Here is a 15,346-nt window from a genome sequence, read left to right as displayed (position 1 = left end):
CCACATGAATTTCCCGTAAATAATGATTTTTAACGTAGGTGCCGCGAGAGGTTTGCCGGTGGCGTGACTTGAAGTGCGGTAACAAATGTTTTAATAATTGTTTTTTATTCAAATGATTATTTTACAAAATGTACGCGAACTAAGAATCGTTCCCATGCCACGAATCAATCATCAGGTTATCCTTAGTAGCATGCGTTATGATTTCGTGGTAGAGATTACGCAAGCGCCGAGTAAGACTATACCAAAAATACACAGACCAACTACCTACAAAGAGCATTCGCATGACACCTTGTGGTGTTTTAATCGTTCCATGCTCAGCAATTCTGTAAAGTGCTGCAGCGCCTCCGACCCGATTTGTATATGGATTCTCGTCCCGAAAGCGAGTCAAATCGATTTGCCCTCGTCAAAAAGTGTTTTGTACACGATCCTGATGCGTTACGACCAGGGGATAGGCAATCAATGCGGTGGCACCCATAAACGTAAAACATTATAAAAAGCCAGCTGTTATCCATGGAAGATTAATTACGAGTCTGCCTGCCATCATTCAAGCAGGAATCAAAGCATTGTGGTAAATTGAAATGCGAGCACATATCGCAGTAAACAATTTCATGAATAAATTATTTCATCTTGATGAATTTTTCACTTTTTTTCCATAGCCATAACAAAATATATCGGTAAATTAACTGTCAGTGTGCCTCGAGTAATAAGGATGAAAACCACTCACTTTTCCTTAGCCATAGACATGGTTGAGTTACCTGGGCTTACTTGATTGAAATTATTCGGAAAGAACATGATGTGTACAGTCGTCCGCCCACCAGCATTAATTTATGTCTTGTATAAGTATTGTGCGCGACGTGATTTCTTATTAGCAAAATGTTCAATAACGAGTTTATTGAAATCTGGAATTCCCAGAACCACGTCGTTGTGAATCGAGAGAACAGCCAACGCATTAAGCCTATCTTGGCCCATCCTGTTTCTGAGAAAGGTCTTGATACGTTTCAATGTGCTGAAACTGCGCTCGGATTCCGCGGATGAAATCGGGGTGGTCAAAATGATATTCAGAAAGCTAGTTACTGTAGCAAAGTTGATCGAAAGCGAATTTTCAACTAGGAATTTTGAAAGTTCACTAGTGGTTTTAATTTCCGAAAAGGATGTGTTAGAATACAAACAAGTCAACTCGCTCTCCAACCGAGCAATGTCGATCATCGGGTAATAACGAGGCACGCTGCGCAGTAGTCCAGAAGGAAAATGAATTTTGTAGGAAGGGAAATTTCTCGGATTTAACAGGGCGAAAGTAACCAACTGGTCACTATTCAGACGATGTTGGATTTGGGACATCAGTATATCGCAACATTCGTAAGCCGCAACAAGCAGGTTTTGCACACTTATCCCACGACGTAAAAGCGCTGTGTCACCAGCGAAGTGTACATTCGCCCGGATATGCGAAATTGCCTCACAAAAATGTGCAATACACAATTGCGCAGTAGTACCATCGGCCATACGCGACTGAAAAGTGCTGTACAGTGTATCGACGTGCATGAAGATGTCACAAAAAAGCTTCAAAAAGAACAAAAATTCTTCGTCTTCCAGGAGTCGTTTAAGCCCCGCCGCTTCACGTATGGAAGTATCATCCCAGACAGGAGAGCTCTCAATCACTGAGAAGCATTCCAGAAGCTCCACCCTACTCTCTGACACTCGTTGCACAACTCTGGATTGGAAGTTCCACCGTGTTGATACGCATCTAGGTAACCGGTGCTTGCATATGTCGCGCAATAGATCAGATCGCTTTGGCGAAATAGAGAAAAAGGAGGAGAACCCTGAAAGATTTGCAAAGAATATCTTGACAGAAGATATTCCTAAGCACATTTTTTTCACTACAAGATTGAGCTGATGCGCGTAGCAATGCAAAAAATGCGCATGCGGGTAAACTTCTTTCATTAAAACTTGTACGCTATGTCGCGATCCGCTCATGACTGCTGCGCCGTCGTAGGTTTGCGCAATAAGTTTCGACTCAACTGAATAGGGCTGTAATGTTTTTTTTAATACGTAAGAAATTCCGACAGCAGTGCGATCGTCAACAGCCACAAAGCTGTGGAATCGTTCGACTGGCATACCAAATTTCGTGAACCGAAAAATCACGACTAGTTGTGACAAACACGTAATGTCAGTTGTTTCGTCAGACTGAATAGATAGAAATTCAGCGTCAACAATCTCGGTAAACAAATGCTGTAGATAGATGTGATATATCGAATCAAGCACATCATTTTGAATAGTCTTTGAGGTACCCTTAGCTACTGTCGCGGTGTCGGGATGTTCGCGCAAAATGCTATCAATGGAAGCCGTGTATTTAATTAGATCCAAAAATACCCCCCTATTGAGAGAGCATTCCTTCTCATCGTGGCCTCGAAGGGGCAATTCATGAACTCCAATAAATTTAATGGCATCAATCACCCGAGAGAGAACATGCCTATTCTTATCTACAAGCTCATTGTGCTTGCAGACTGATACGCGATAACTTTCATTGAGCTGCGACATTACATTTACTCTGCCAAACAATTTATATTTAACTGCACTCGCCAAGTGCACTTGGGATTTTTGGTGCGTTTTCAGACGCTCTGACAAATGCTTCAGATCGCGATAACCAATTTTGTTCCAACAAGAGCCACTGCTTCCGGTACCGGCACTGTCGAATAAAAGACAGTAAAAGCAAAACAAGGCGTTTTTATCCTCGCCATAAGTAAGCCATTCATTTTTATCGAAATGCGCTGAAGAAAAGGCACGAGTGCGCTTTCCTCCGGCGTACGATTGGATCAATGGGCAATTTCTAGGCTGATACGGACCTAGTCGCTTTACCTCTAATTTTTGCTCTAAAGGCAGCTGGCTAAACGGCGTACGGAGCAAAGATTCAACACGATTCATGTTCGCACTTGACCTGACTACTTATCTGCAGAAATGGAAATGACTATAAATCGAGAGATTGCGTATGCCTAACTGGAAAGGTCAACGAGTTCGGACACATACGCAATTGTTATCTCATAGATTGGACAAGGAAATGTCATATTGAATCCAAAACATCATTCTGAAGAACTACGGATAGCAGCCTCGGAAATTCGGTCCCGGTACAGCTTGGGAGATTCTGGCCTTGAGGCTGGAGACTGTCACACAACACATACGGCTTACGGTCTATAGTGTCTATATGTCTGCTGCAAAATCGCCTTCGGAAAATATGTTACCGAATAAATACGTGGATGAAAGCCGAAAACTTGGTACACTGTTACATGAAATCATCGAGAAGTATAGCCTCAAGACCGTTTTCGGTATGGTACACTGTCAAAATTAATACGAACAGATCAACGCCGAATTTTGCGTAATATTTACTGAGGAATCGGCTGATCAAGCGATCAGCTGTTAGCCGCCATCGAAAACGAAACAGCTATCGCGCTTGACAGGGGTTGTAATTGTGAGCAAATGGCCCGAAGGCCACCATTCCACGGTGAAATTGACATTGGAGAATATAAAATAAAACTAAATATTTGAATGCAAACCGAGGATGTTAGTAAACTGTTTCATGATATCATCATCTCATCACCTATCTCAGTATGGAACACAGATACACCGGCTTTTGCGTGAAATCCGCAATGCGTTAGGTAGGCTAAGTGTCAGATCAGCGCACATCTCTACCATACTCGAACTTAATAACGAAATTGCTGCCCTAATCATTGAGTGTCAACCTTGAGACTTGGCACAGCGTTCGATACTAAAATCAAGACATACCATGTAAAAGTTCATGACGGATCTAGCTAAGGAGCATCGTTAAAATCAATGGAGACCAATACCGGCTTTGCGTGAAATATGTTTGCGATACATGACCGATCCGCACACACTCGACTTTGGAAACGGAATTACTACCCTAAACTTTGAGTAGAAACCCTGAAACTTAGGACAGTGTTAAATACCACCATCACGACATGACATACCAAGTTTCAAGAATTATCATGGTGTGAAACACCATCAAAATCGACCTGTACCAGCAACGGTCGACTCAACGCATATCACGGTATCCGAGTTCAGATATAGATACGATTGTTACATCACACCTTAGGGGCGAGCAAGCATATTTGCCCCGGTTGCTCGGCCATTTTACGAATAGGAGAGAGTAAAGCAACGTTTCTTAATTGTGCGCAGCTTTGAGAGAATAGATAGTGAAAGCTTGTTATGAGCGCTACCGGGGCAAGCCCCGGCTAGGCATTCACAAAGCGAAAACACAGAAGAGAATTCGATTTTCGCGGAGACTTCGCTATGTATGGGCATTTGCAAGCGAAAGCACAAGAAGAACGCGGGTTTCGCTGTGATCTCGATATATATTGAGCGCTGTGCGTCTATAAATGGTTAAATTGTTATTGAACAGAATTTTAGGTGGGGCAATGCCCCAGTTGCCCTATAGGACGAGCCGCCACTGCTCCAACATCCATAAAATTATATATCTTGAAGTCATTCTCGTCCGTCTTTTGTCTAGTACGGATGTCTATCGAGCGCTCGTAATGTTTTTGTTGATGTCGTGGGAGGTTCTTGGCATATGGTGACGTTTCACTTGTAGCTATACCGATCTTGAAGAAAGACAAGAATCCTACTATTCCGACGTCGTACCGCTCTATCTCTCGCAACAGTCATGTGTGTATGATTATGGAGTTTATGGTGAGTCAAGAATTTCACTGAACGACTAGGACCAAGTCATATGACTCGAGATTTGGACCGTCAAGTCCGGCATTTCATTGCGATATCGAATAATATTAGAGTTACTCACTATTGGTATTTTGTCTATTAGTACTTGTACTTGAAAATATGACCAGAAACTGGTGAAGTGGGGAAAATTAGTATCTTATGAATGCGGAGCATTCGATATGACCAAGAACCGTTTCAAAAAGTGGGAAGACGTTAACTCGAATAACAGTAAACACAATGTCTTGGACTCGGATTAGAGTCATGTCAATGTGACTCGAACTAGACCCGCCGCTCGCCGACTTGGGCTCGGACTTAACTCGTTGGTGAATTGAAAATGACTCGGCTTGAAATGAGAATGACTTGTGACTCGAAACCTTTGGACTTGGTTACAACCCTGCTGGTACCTAACATCAAATAACCTACTAAATAAGTCTCAACCTGGTTTCCTTGATGGACGCAGCACTCTTGACCATATACTATGACTTCACTATGCAGCGTAGAATGGTATTCACAGTCAGGGAACTGTAGTTTCAGTGTGTTTGGACATTAAAAGAACATATGACATGGCGGGGCGCAGCCGTCTTTTACCTAGATAAACTTAATCACTTCGGTATACAAGGGCAAATTCTGTCCTGGATCGCTAGCTTCCTTTCGAACAGATCATTTCAAGTCACGGTGTAAAATAAAATCAGAGGCGGTCAAAATAGTCAAGAACGGTAGGCCTACTCATCTAAAAGTAGCAACGCAGAATTCTACTATGATACCAGTAGACGTAGTGCTTATTGAAGCAGCACAAAGCTACTCCAACTATAAGTCGATTTGCTGTATTTTAAAACAACTCAGGTAAGTACGTAGTTTCGAAAAGCAATCATAAACACGCCTTCATGGAGCGCCAAAATCTGGAGACTGGTACATGCGAATGGTGCAGAGAGATGGCTTTGTGCTGCTACATTCCTTGCAGGACATCATATTTTCAACAGCATAAGGTTTCGATATTATCGTGTCATTTCTGTATATCTTATTATTTTTATTCTTATATTACACTTTAGAGAGGCGATATGTATGTATACTCAATAATCCATAATAACATCAACAAATCTAGTGATACTAAAATGCGAGTAAATTATATATTCCAAGAAATAAACGATCTGATACTTTCTTTATGTTTTCATTACGAATTCTCACACAAAACTGTAATATATTCACGTTAGTTATCATATTACACGGTGGACAATAGTTCTAATGTTGATAATATCATTTCAGAAGCGACACCTATATGATTTAATACATCACGCACTTCATGAGTACTTGCTCAGCAGTTTCCTCAACATATAAGAGACACAGTTAGGCGCAACATATATGCCGCAGTGGATGAGACTCTTTGAACTGGAATGTCGTGCAATTTAGTCATACAAACATCATTCAGCGCCGTCTGCTGCATTATTCCCTCCTGCCATATAGGCTACTCATATATAGCCTACTCCTCATGATGATGAAACTAGCCTCTGTGATTCGATGGAATCTCTCGCAGAATTTTATATACATTTGTTGGGCATAGTAGCCTAGTAGCTGCTTATGAGGATGAAATGACGATTTTTATTACTGGCACTATAAGAAATACGAAATTCTTACCTGTTAGGTACTGCTGCATCGATTTAGTGACTTCATCATTCAAAATCAAGCCATACAAGAATCTTCTTGTCCGCTCCATTTTTCTGTCGTTCAGTTGGTTGTTAACGAATTCCTTTATTTCATCAGCGGTCAGATTCAGGACGTGCAGCGCGCAGAAAAATTCCTGGGAATGAAATATATTTTGCATATAGGTATTGTATATGTATTATATACAGAAGTGGTCAGTACTCAAGTAGTTTTTACCCAACCATACTTACACAAATGACTCTGTTTCATACTCGATATCCTTCTACTTCACATTTCTTCATCCAAAACTACTTGCGTTTCGTACTATAAAATTTGTTGAAGTAGAAAGTATAGTAGGGGATATGTTTGTATCGGTTTCATGAACGAACTTGTCAGAACAACTGTGCGGAACAGCCGAGTAGATTTTCGAACATTGCACCTTTTTGTGTAGTGCCATTGGCCCTTTTTCGCTAGCAGCGAACATCGAAACTGCGATTTAAAAAGTAACCACCTCCGATTAGCGGTCGAAAGTATTCGATGTCAAGACGAAATAAACTTTTTGAAACCATTTCAAAGCATAGAAACTAAGACTGGCTATGATATAATGATATCTATAGTTGATAAGAATGCTTTTGGTCTCAGGTTGATCAGTCAATGCAAGTAAGGTAAGGCGAAATAACTGTCTATAACCGATGAAAACCGTCATTGATTCGCTGGATATAGCGTAAATATATTATAAGTATAATTCTATATCAAATCATTCAAAATTGAATAATTTCAAACTTGTGCGTCAAATAAAACATGGTATAATGATCAACCTGCATCGTCTGATGTGAGAACTTGGAAAGTTTGTCGAAATGCGAAGGTATATCCTGACCATCCTCGAGAATTGCTCCGGTGGACAGTAAATTATTCAGAACAGTTGGATCGACAGCCTGTTCTTTCAAATAACTGTGCGAGAAAACAAATTTATTTTCCCTCATTGCATTGTAGGCGAGTCTTGTGATGTCAATATAATTTTTTTCAGATAATGGACAAACACATGCTCGAAAGAATGCCGAAATAAGACCAGAAAGGTTAGCAGGTAGTGTGGAAGGATCTTTCCTAAGTACTGCCGTCGTGTAATTGAAAAACATGGGATGGCGATACAAATTCAGCAATTCGGGTGAAGCAGTTTTCATTGCATCGACCACCTCATCACAATCAAGGGATTTGGAGAATGCTATCTCTCTCATGTTTGCATCATCTAGTCCCCTCAATCCTACTACTTTGGAAGGCTTCTGGTCAGCTTTTATTTCCCAATATGTGTTCCACCTCGTTGTAGTGAGAACACGGGCACCACGCCATATTTTCTTGGACATAATGTTGGCAATAATATCATTTGCTTTTGCATGTGTGGTTGCAGTGACTATAGGGTATTTTTCACGACCGAATTCTTCCAAGCATTGATCGAGACCGTCAATAACTATTAGCATTTTCGTCGAATTAATCTTCAACCGTTTTTGACCAGCCTCCTGTTCATGGAAACTCAGATCGGTATCAGGATCATGAGCCATTTGCTCCGTGAAAAGAAGATTGAAGGCAGTGGTCGTACTTCGATGTTGAAGCGTAGAGGCTTGGACGAAATGAACAAGCTGGATATTGCTAAGTGTCTTGACATTTCCCTCTTCCACTGCCAAACAGTATGATTTTGAAAGTGTTGTCTTTCCTGCTCCAGCTTCTCCAAGAATCATGACGTGATTGGGACATTTGTCATGTTGGGCATCGTGAATCTGATCGAGGCTGATCTTTTCAACGTCACGACCGAACGGGTTACCAGAAATAAATTCCGAACGACGAGCATCGCTTCCCTTCATATCAACCACCATTATGGTTGGGTAACCGGGAGGCCTTTGATTGGGGCCGATTTCTCTTCGTAGATGTAGCTTTGTCTTGGTCAAAAATCCTTTCTCTGAAAGCATTAATATAAATTATTTCTATAATCATGTTTCATCAAGTAACACGATACTATGGTATGCCAATGAGGGCCATGATCGAAATATTTTGATAGTTTTCAATTTCTCGAGACCACCAGCCAACTATTAAATTTCTGAGGCGTACTGTAGGCCTACATACATTTTTCCACAGTTGAAGAAAGAAGACCTCTCAACCGAGGCTACTCAAGGTTGTTTTATCTATCGTTTTATCGATTGATAGCATGATGAGATGCAGTCGAGCCCGAGTCTTTTCCAGTATTACTGTTATCTATGCTTCCCATCATATAAAACTGTGGATTCTATTTCAAGTCATCAACATAGATTAGAATACGTGCGTCATTATTATCGTGAGAATCTGATTGTTCATTGCAATGTTTTAGTATACATGTTCAATTAAATAATACAATACTATTGGAATAAACCAATGTTTCCGACTAACACAAATGAGGGGTAATGGTCAGCATGTACGGTGCTGTTCATTAGTTAACATTGATTTAATGATGGAAACCCTGGATATCAGGGGTTCGAAACCTGGGAACACTTTATTTACGTCTTTATTCCGATATAAAGGGGAGACCATAAATATAACGAGGCAAATATGCGCCGAAGATCATAGGTTAGAAATCACCGGTTTATATCGAGCTAATCCATTTAAAATGGACCTCGTTGTGCGAATCACCACGAATATAATATATTCATGACGAGGTGTGCGTCAAGAGTTCTATAGGCTGGTACGTATGGTTAGGATCACCGTATACGTAATACCGATTCACTCACACATATACAGATGGTGATACGATTGTTGATGTATGATGGCCTTATTAATTCTCTACTTTGGTGACGATTACCCCTGACGAATGTCAGCCGAAAATATTCGGATATCTTCAAATATGAATATATTATGCAATTACATCTCGAAGTGCTGTACCTCCAATAAGCCTTTCATACGGAGTGTTTTATTATATAGGAGTATGCAGATTTCATAAGCTAAGGATGAAGCCCGTATACGCACCGAACTTTTGCGTTTGGGTGTGGGGAGTAGGCTAACTGCTACGTCATTACCCACCCTTAAAATCTGTACAGCTGTGTACCAATTGCGGGATGTTTTGACTCCAGCACTCTAGTCATTAATATCGATTCAGTCGTGAAACGGTGTGAATATTCAGCAGCATTATATGCAATATGGGGGCATGTTGTCATCTAGTCCCTAGAAATCCTGTTTCTACAAAGTACCTATAGTTGTTTGAAATTCGATATTAGTGGAACCGTTAGCAGTCCAGAGGCGATCAAGTTTTTTTGAAGATATAATGTAAATTGAGAATCTGTGACATTGAGACACCAGCGTTGCATCCCTATTCGACTGATCATGCTACATTTTACTAAATCCGTGCACTTCACGATGCGTTGTGTGAGTAACGAGTTAAGTAAGCACTGACAAGTGACATTACACGACAACTGCTGAGTAAACATGAACCATGCAAAAATCTAATCAGTAATTCGTCCCGTGCGCTAACACATTGCGCTCTGACAACGCACCGAGTTGTGCGCATCGCAACAATTGTTTGATTGCTTGTTATCCCGATTCATGTTCCAAAAGCCTTACACCAGACCTGGGCAAAGTGCGGCCCGCAGGCCAAATGCGACCCTCGAAGCCATTCTGTGCGGCCCGCGAAAAGTTGCTTGGAATTCATAACATAAAACCTGCTTTTTGAATGTGGACGCTTGGACTAAAACCATAGGCTGTATTAACTAAACAGGAAATTCGTCGACTTTGAAGTCTGTTCATTAATAGGCCACGATTACGCTTCCCACGTAGCCTACCTCGCATCCATATTAATCCAGATTGAAAATAAAGGCAACGTGGCAAAGTATGAGTACCAATTAAAGTCACAAGAAATCACTCTTTCCATATAGTTTAAGGTCCAAGCTTCTTTGTTGCCATTGTTGGATTGCGCATTATACGGTATGTGTTTCAAATTGTTACGCGAGGCGATTTCAAATCCCTAATTCGTAAAACAAGTCAAACAGTGCTTGGAATTACTATATGACTCATCAGTCACCATATATATCACCCATAAAGGATGAACGGGCATGTCAAAAAAGAAAGCCGAAAGCTGAAATTGAAAGAAGGTTTGAGCAGTACATATTTGTATACTGGAGTTAGTGGTAAACCCGTCCTTTCAGTTTTTGCCGGGCTTGTTGGCGATATTAGGGATTTTAATTATGGCAAAAACACGAAACACTCTGTCAAGGGAGGGCGAATTTCAGAAAAACTGCAAGCTTCGCTCAACAAGGCTATGTGAGCAGCACACTGCTCGGAAGGCAGCGACCGATACAAACTTTTTTGTACTTTGCCATATACATTTCCGTGCTTGACGAACTGGAGGGCGTGAAAGCATCTGAAGAGCGGCGCGAAGCCGAAGTTGAATAAAAAAAATTATGCTAATTATGCTAGATATACCCCGAGATTTTGCTAATATAGTTATAACTCTGTGTATTGTCTGACTTTGATATTCCAGAATACTCTCATCATCAACCATAATCTTCCATGCCATCAAACCATCCGTTGGGATTGGTAGCATTCTCGCTGCTCTTTGAAAAAATGATAGGGGGTGGTCGCATTTTTTCACTATCATAAAGGGAAGGGGGCCTAAAAATGTTTGAGGACCACTGTTTTAGTGTCTTAATAGTGCGGTTATCCCGAGATTACTCGTCTAATTTCTGCAGTAGAAGAACGTGGATAGGGGTGTACACTGTAGGCTACATAGAGTTACAAATGCATCATGTTTCACATTTCTTCAAGTTGTGACGACAAATAGATATTTTCTTAATTAGTACCATTATCTCATTACCTAACATCAACACATTCACTGACCAGCATTAATAACAATGTAATTTAGAAATAAAATGAAAATACGCTGAACAATATAGCTAAATTTTTTCACTCGGCCCGCCAACGTATTTTTTACTTCTCATTTGGCCCGCGGAGGAAAATAATTGCCCACCCCTGCCTTACACGGATTAAAGACCACACACATGAGTAAATCTATCGACAGGAATGCACAAACACACAATGCCCATTGTGTAATTTCGCGCTGTGATCCAAATGACTATAACGAACATCTCTCATGAATTGTCGGGAACTCGGGAATAGCAGCCCACACAATTTAATTTAGAGAAAGAGAACGTGTATTTTATCGTTTAATCGAGAGAGATGTTGTTTTCCGAGCCCAGGTATGGTAATTAGCGATTATTCAGTTTTTTTGTCATTCTCACGAGTCCCTTCGCCTGATTGGGTGATTACTAGGGCAAGTTTTTACAACTATTTCGACATTTTATACACCTTCCCGAAGCTTCCCATATATTCAGAATTTATGTAGTATGATATTTCAAGCTGTTTGTGGGAATTTCTACTTTCTACTTCCAATGGATCCTTCCCACTTACCTGCATCCAGTTCTAAATGGTCATTAGTTGACTGATATCCAAGACTTTCAGGATGCTGCATATGATAATGCTGTTCTGTAAAATGAATAAGTTTCATGAAGAATTAGCTCATATTACTGCCATATATCATATATGACGGCATAATGTGATATCGGTTAAAATTGCGTATTGAGTAATGGTACTGACCATACTTTCCATTTGTGTTTCATTTCTGTTTGGCCATTTGTTACTTATTTTTGGCCGTTCAATGTAGTGTTAACCTGAAATCGATGGAATCATGATCGGATCCGTTTTGATAAAACGGAGATCCACTTGTCTTTCATAACCTATCTCCGTCAAGCGAATCAAGGTAATCCATCATGTATAGGTTGTTATGCTTGGCGTCAGTGGTCGTCTTTGGTGGAAATTAACCAACTATCAAATAGCAATTGGAATGAAGTGATGAAGTGAGACTATAGGCATGGAATATCATATCCAGCTTCAGGATGTAGGTTAATGTAAAGTTTGGGGTCGGGGTAGCGTTAGTTCCAGGGTTATTGTTTCGAGAAGGGTTCAGCATTTTGGGATTAAGTTTGATGTTGCGGTTAGTTGTGAGGTTATAAAGTCACATGCTGAATCGTCCTGTGCTCATTGCTCAACTGTCGTTTTTCATTGCCTAGCATGCTTAAATGTCTAGCAACCTTTTCGTCAGAGTCCATCTGGTTTATATGATAACTCAAGACATCATAATAGAATGTAGGCCTAAACGGTGTAACTTTATGATATCATACCTTCATCTATAATGTATATGTACGGTAGGGTTACCATACGTCCTCATTTAGGAGGATTTGTCGTCCTTTTTCGGGTTTTTGAAAATGTCGCCTAAATATCCTCCTTTTTGAGATTTTGTCCTCTTCTTTTATAATTTTGGTTAAACAATGGTCAAAATTCGACCGAGATACCATAAAATAGCTCATGCGGGTATATCGGGAGCCGAGCGAAAGTTTACCTTTTTTTTAGTCAACCGACTACGAAGTGGGAAAAATTGACAAACTTTTCAGGATTTTCCACCGGTATTCTGAGTTTGAAAATTTTGACAAAATGTCCTCATTCCCCGTTTCCAAAATATAGTATCCCTGATGTACAGTTATATAACACCGTTCTAAACTCGAAGACTATAGTGGAAAAGCAACGAAAAACATAGCGCAGGAGGTTCGATATGTGTAAGTCAAGTAAGTTTTTAACAGTTATATTCCAACCAAATGCATGGCAGCATAAATGTTTTGCGATTATGAATAAATTGGTACAGTGAGAGGACTGGAAGTCAAAACAGGTCGTTTATGATACTGGCTACGATTTATCTCAAAGTCTATTAAGTATAGTCCTTGTATTAGCATGGTGCACGCACATTTAAACCTTACCGTTGATTGTAATGTTTGTTTGGTCCCCCGCAACAACGTTTACGGTGGTGTTCTCGAAGTTCTGACTGACATTATCAGCCTCGGCCAATGTAGCGATTCCTGTGAAAAATCAAATGGGCTGATTTGATGACTTTTTCGAATCTGTTAAAATCATGAGATGACCGCTAAAATACGGACTGTAACGGAGGCTCATCGGGAAGTTTGCGCAGCGCCCGCAGTGATTATATCCTACTTGACAAATATCAGTGAATTTACACGGTATTTGCATTTGCAATGCAATTCTGAATGACGAGCACACCATTCTGAGCATAGGCCATATATTCTAAGGTGTTGTTACTGTTTAGTATCCATTGTGTTATGACTACGTTTATCATTTCTATTCGGATTAATATTCTGTATGATGATATCACTCAATTTTGATCGAAGGTATATACTATTGTATTGAAAAGTTCTGTCGGATTCCAATTCCCAATGGAAGTATATGAAGACCGGAAAAAACGACGCAATATACCAGAATTTTTGGAAGGAGTAAGATTAAAGAATGAAGAGAATCGACGCATCAATAACGAAAAAACCATCCTATCGGTATACAATAGTGTAAAGTAACAGCAACAAGTAGCCTTTCAATTAATAGATGCTCACAAAACGCGAAAACATAATATTAACATAAGATCAAAGCGACTGCTCTTGGGCACGGGGTTACCGCATCGGATCACAGGACAGTGACACCCATCAATATTGAGATGAGGTTTAGGTCTGGAGGGGTGTGAGAGAGGAACTGTTTTTCTCGTTCGTGTATTAGTTCTGAGAGACAGCGAGCGAGTTTCGGCTTCAACACTGAACTATTGTATCACAAGCTTATTTACCAGGTAACGACATACGTCTCCCTGCATGTGTGCTACTATCTGATGCAAACAGCCATGTCGGCGCGGCGTAATCTTGCCTGCAGTTTTGTACGATACAGAGTATAGTAGGCTATTTGTGCAAGATCAACTTATTGGTGCAAAGGCCGTTAGTAGTTTCCGCTATCCCCTACAACTTTTGGATGAAGACTCACCAGCAATAATTGGTTCCAGCGATGTGTTTCCATTCCGACCACCTGAATCCTGACCTCTTACAGCCATTGAAACCTTTGTATAACTTCTATTACTGTAGGCTAGTAGTCGATTGACAATCACAAACTAATTAACTTATAGTTGACGAAAATAAAGGAGTATCCTCGTCAGAATCAGTCGAAATATTTTAAGGCAGAAAGTAATTACAAATTCAAATAGTCACCATTAATTCTATCAATTGAATTCGAGTATGGTGAAAGAAGATTTTCAGACATACATGCTTAAGTTGTACTCTACTTGCCACTACGATTTATTTTATCAACGAGAATTATAGGTTCCGTGAGACCAGCCGATATCACCATTCAAAACATATACCAGAAGGCTGCTTAATGCGCGTGTTATCGGAAGCGTCAATCATGCAAAATAATCCTTGACTGGCAGAGTTGTTCACATATTACCTATGGCCTAATATTCGATTTGGAATCGAATTACTCGGCTATGCGCCTATGTTACTTTGACCAGCACTACTTAAAGACGACTAACCCACTTGCGTCCAAGGGTTTTTGTTGTAATGCACAACTTATACCGATAGGGTTGTGGTTGTGGGTTGGAGTCCGACAGAGGTCCACTCAAGAATTCCTATCTTAGTGTTGAAGGTTTATCTAGGCTCCTCCACGCCATATCATCCGCGTATAGACGGTGTCGTATAAAAAGCCTAGAAGTGGGCCGTGGTACAAGTCAGCAGCTACGGGATAAAAATGAAGAATATCGGCCTGGTGTAAATAGCCATAGTAGTCGACAAACACCGTGAATACCACAAACAACCCGATAGGATAGCGACGAATAAACTGACCATGGAAATCTGCAGTCGACCTTTGGTGGCCAGGCAAGTTTGTCTTATCAATGTTGTGGCGGTAGAACATATCGCTTGATACTCGATGTCTCCATAGTAATAGTTTCTTTCGAGTACATGAACTTCGAAAATATAAGCTTCTCGCAATACATCCTCATTTGTGTTAGTCACTAACTACTGCAAAAGTTATCAAGACAATGCGAATGCTCGTGTTTAGTATTTACAATCAGTGAATTGAAAATTGGCCGAATCATTGT

General features: G+C 40.4%; 1 protein-coding gene across 1 annotated transcript in view; it reads right to left on the bottom strand.

Moving 5' to 3' along the window:
• The window catches only part of LOC145436575 (uncharacterized), a 36,188-nt gene extending 21,215 nt beyond the window's left edge, over positions 1–14,973 (bottom strand). Inside the window, exons 1-5 of the mRNA XM_080313942.1 lie at positions 14,239–14,973; positions 13,182–13,280; positions 11,782–11,856; positions 7,179–8,311; positions 6,355–6,517 (exon numbers count right to left, since the gene is read on the bottom strand). Of these exons, the coding sequence (XP_080170068.1) occupies positions 6,355–6,517; positions 7,179–8,311; positions 11,782–11,856; positions 13,182–13,280; positions 14,239–14,305 (1,537 nt within the window). The 5' untranslated portion in view covers positions 14,306–14,973. The remainder of the gene's footprint in view (positions 1–6,354; positions 6,518–7,178; positions 8,312–11,781; positions 11,857–13,181; positions 13,281–14,238) is intronic.
• Between the last annotated feature and the right edge of the window lie 373 nt (positions 14,974–15,346).

This window comes from Botryllus schlosseri, chromosome 3 (genome assembly GCF_051294905.1).
Source record: "Botryllus schlosseri isolate E-star chromosome 3, Bs_hap1, whole genome shotgun sequence".
NCBI classification, from domain to species: domain Eukaryota; kingdom Metazoa; phylum Chordata; class Ascidiacea; order Stolidobranchia; family Styelidae; genus Botryllus; species Botryllus schlosseri.
The sequence above is the reverse complement of the archived record's forward strand: the minus strand, read 5'-3'. Positions and strand labels throughout refer to the sequence as shown.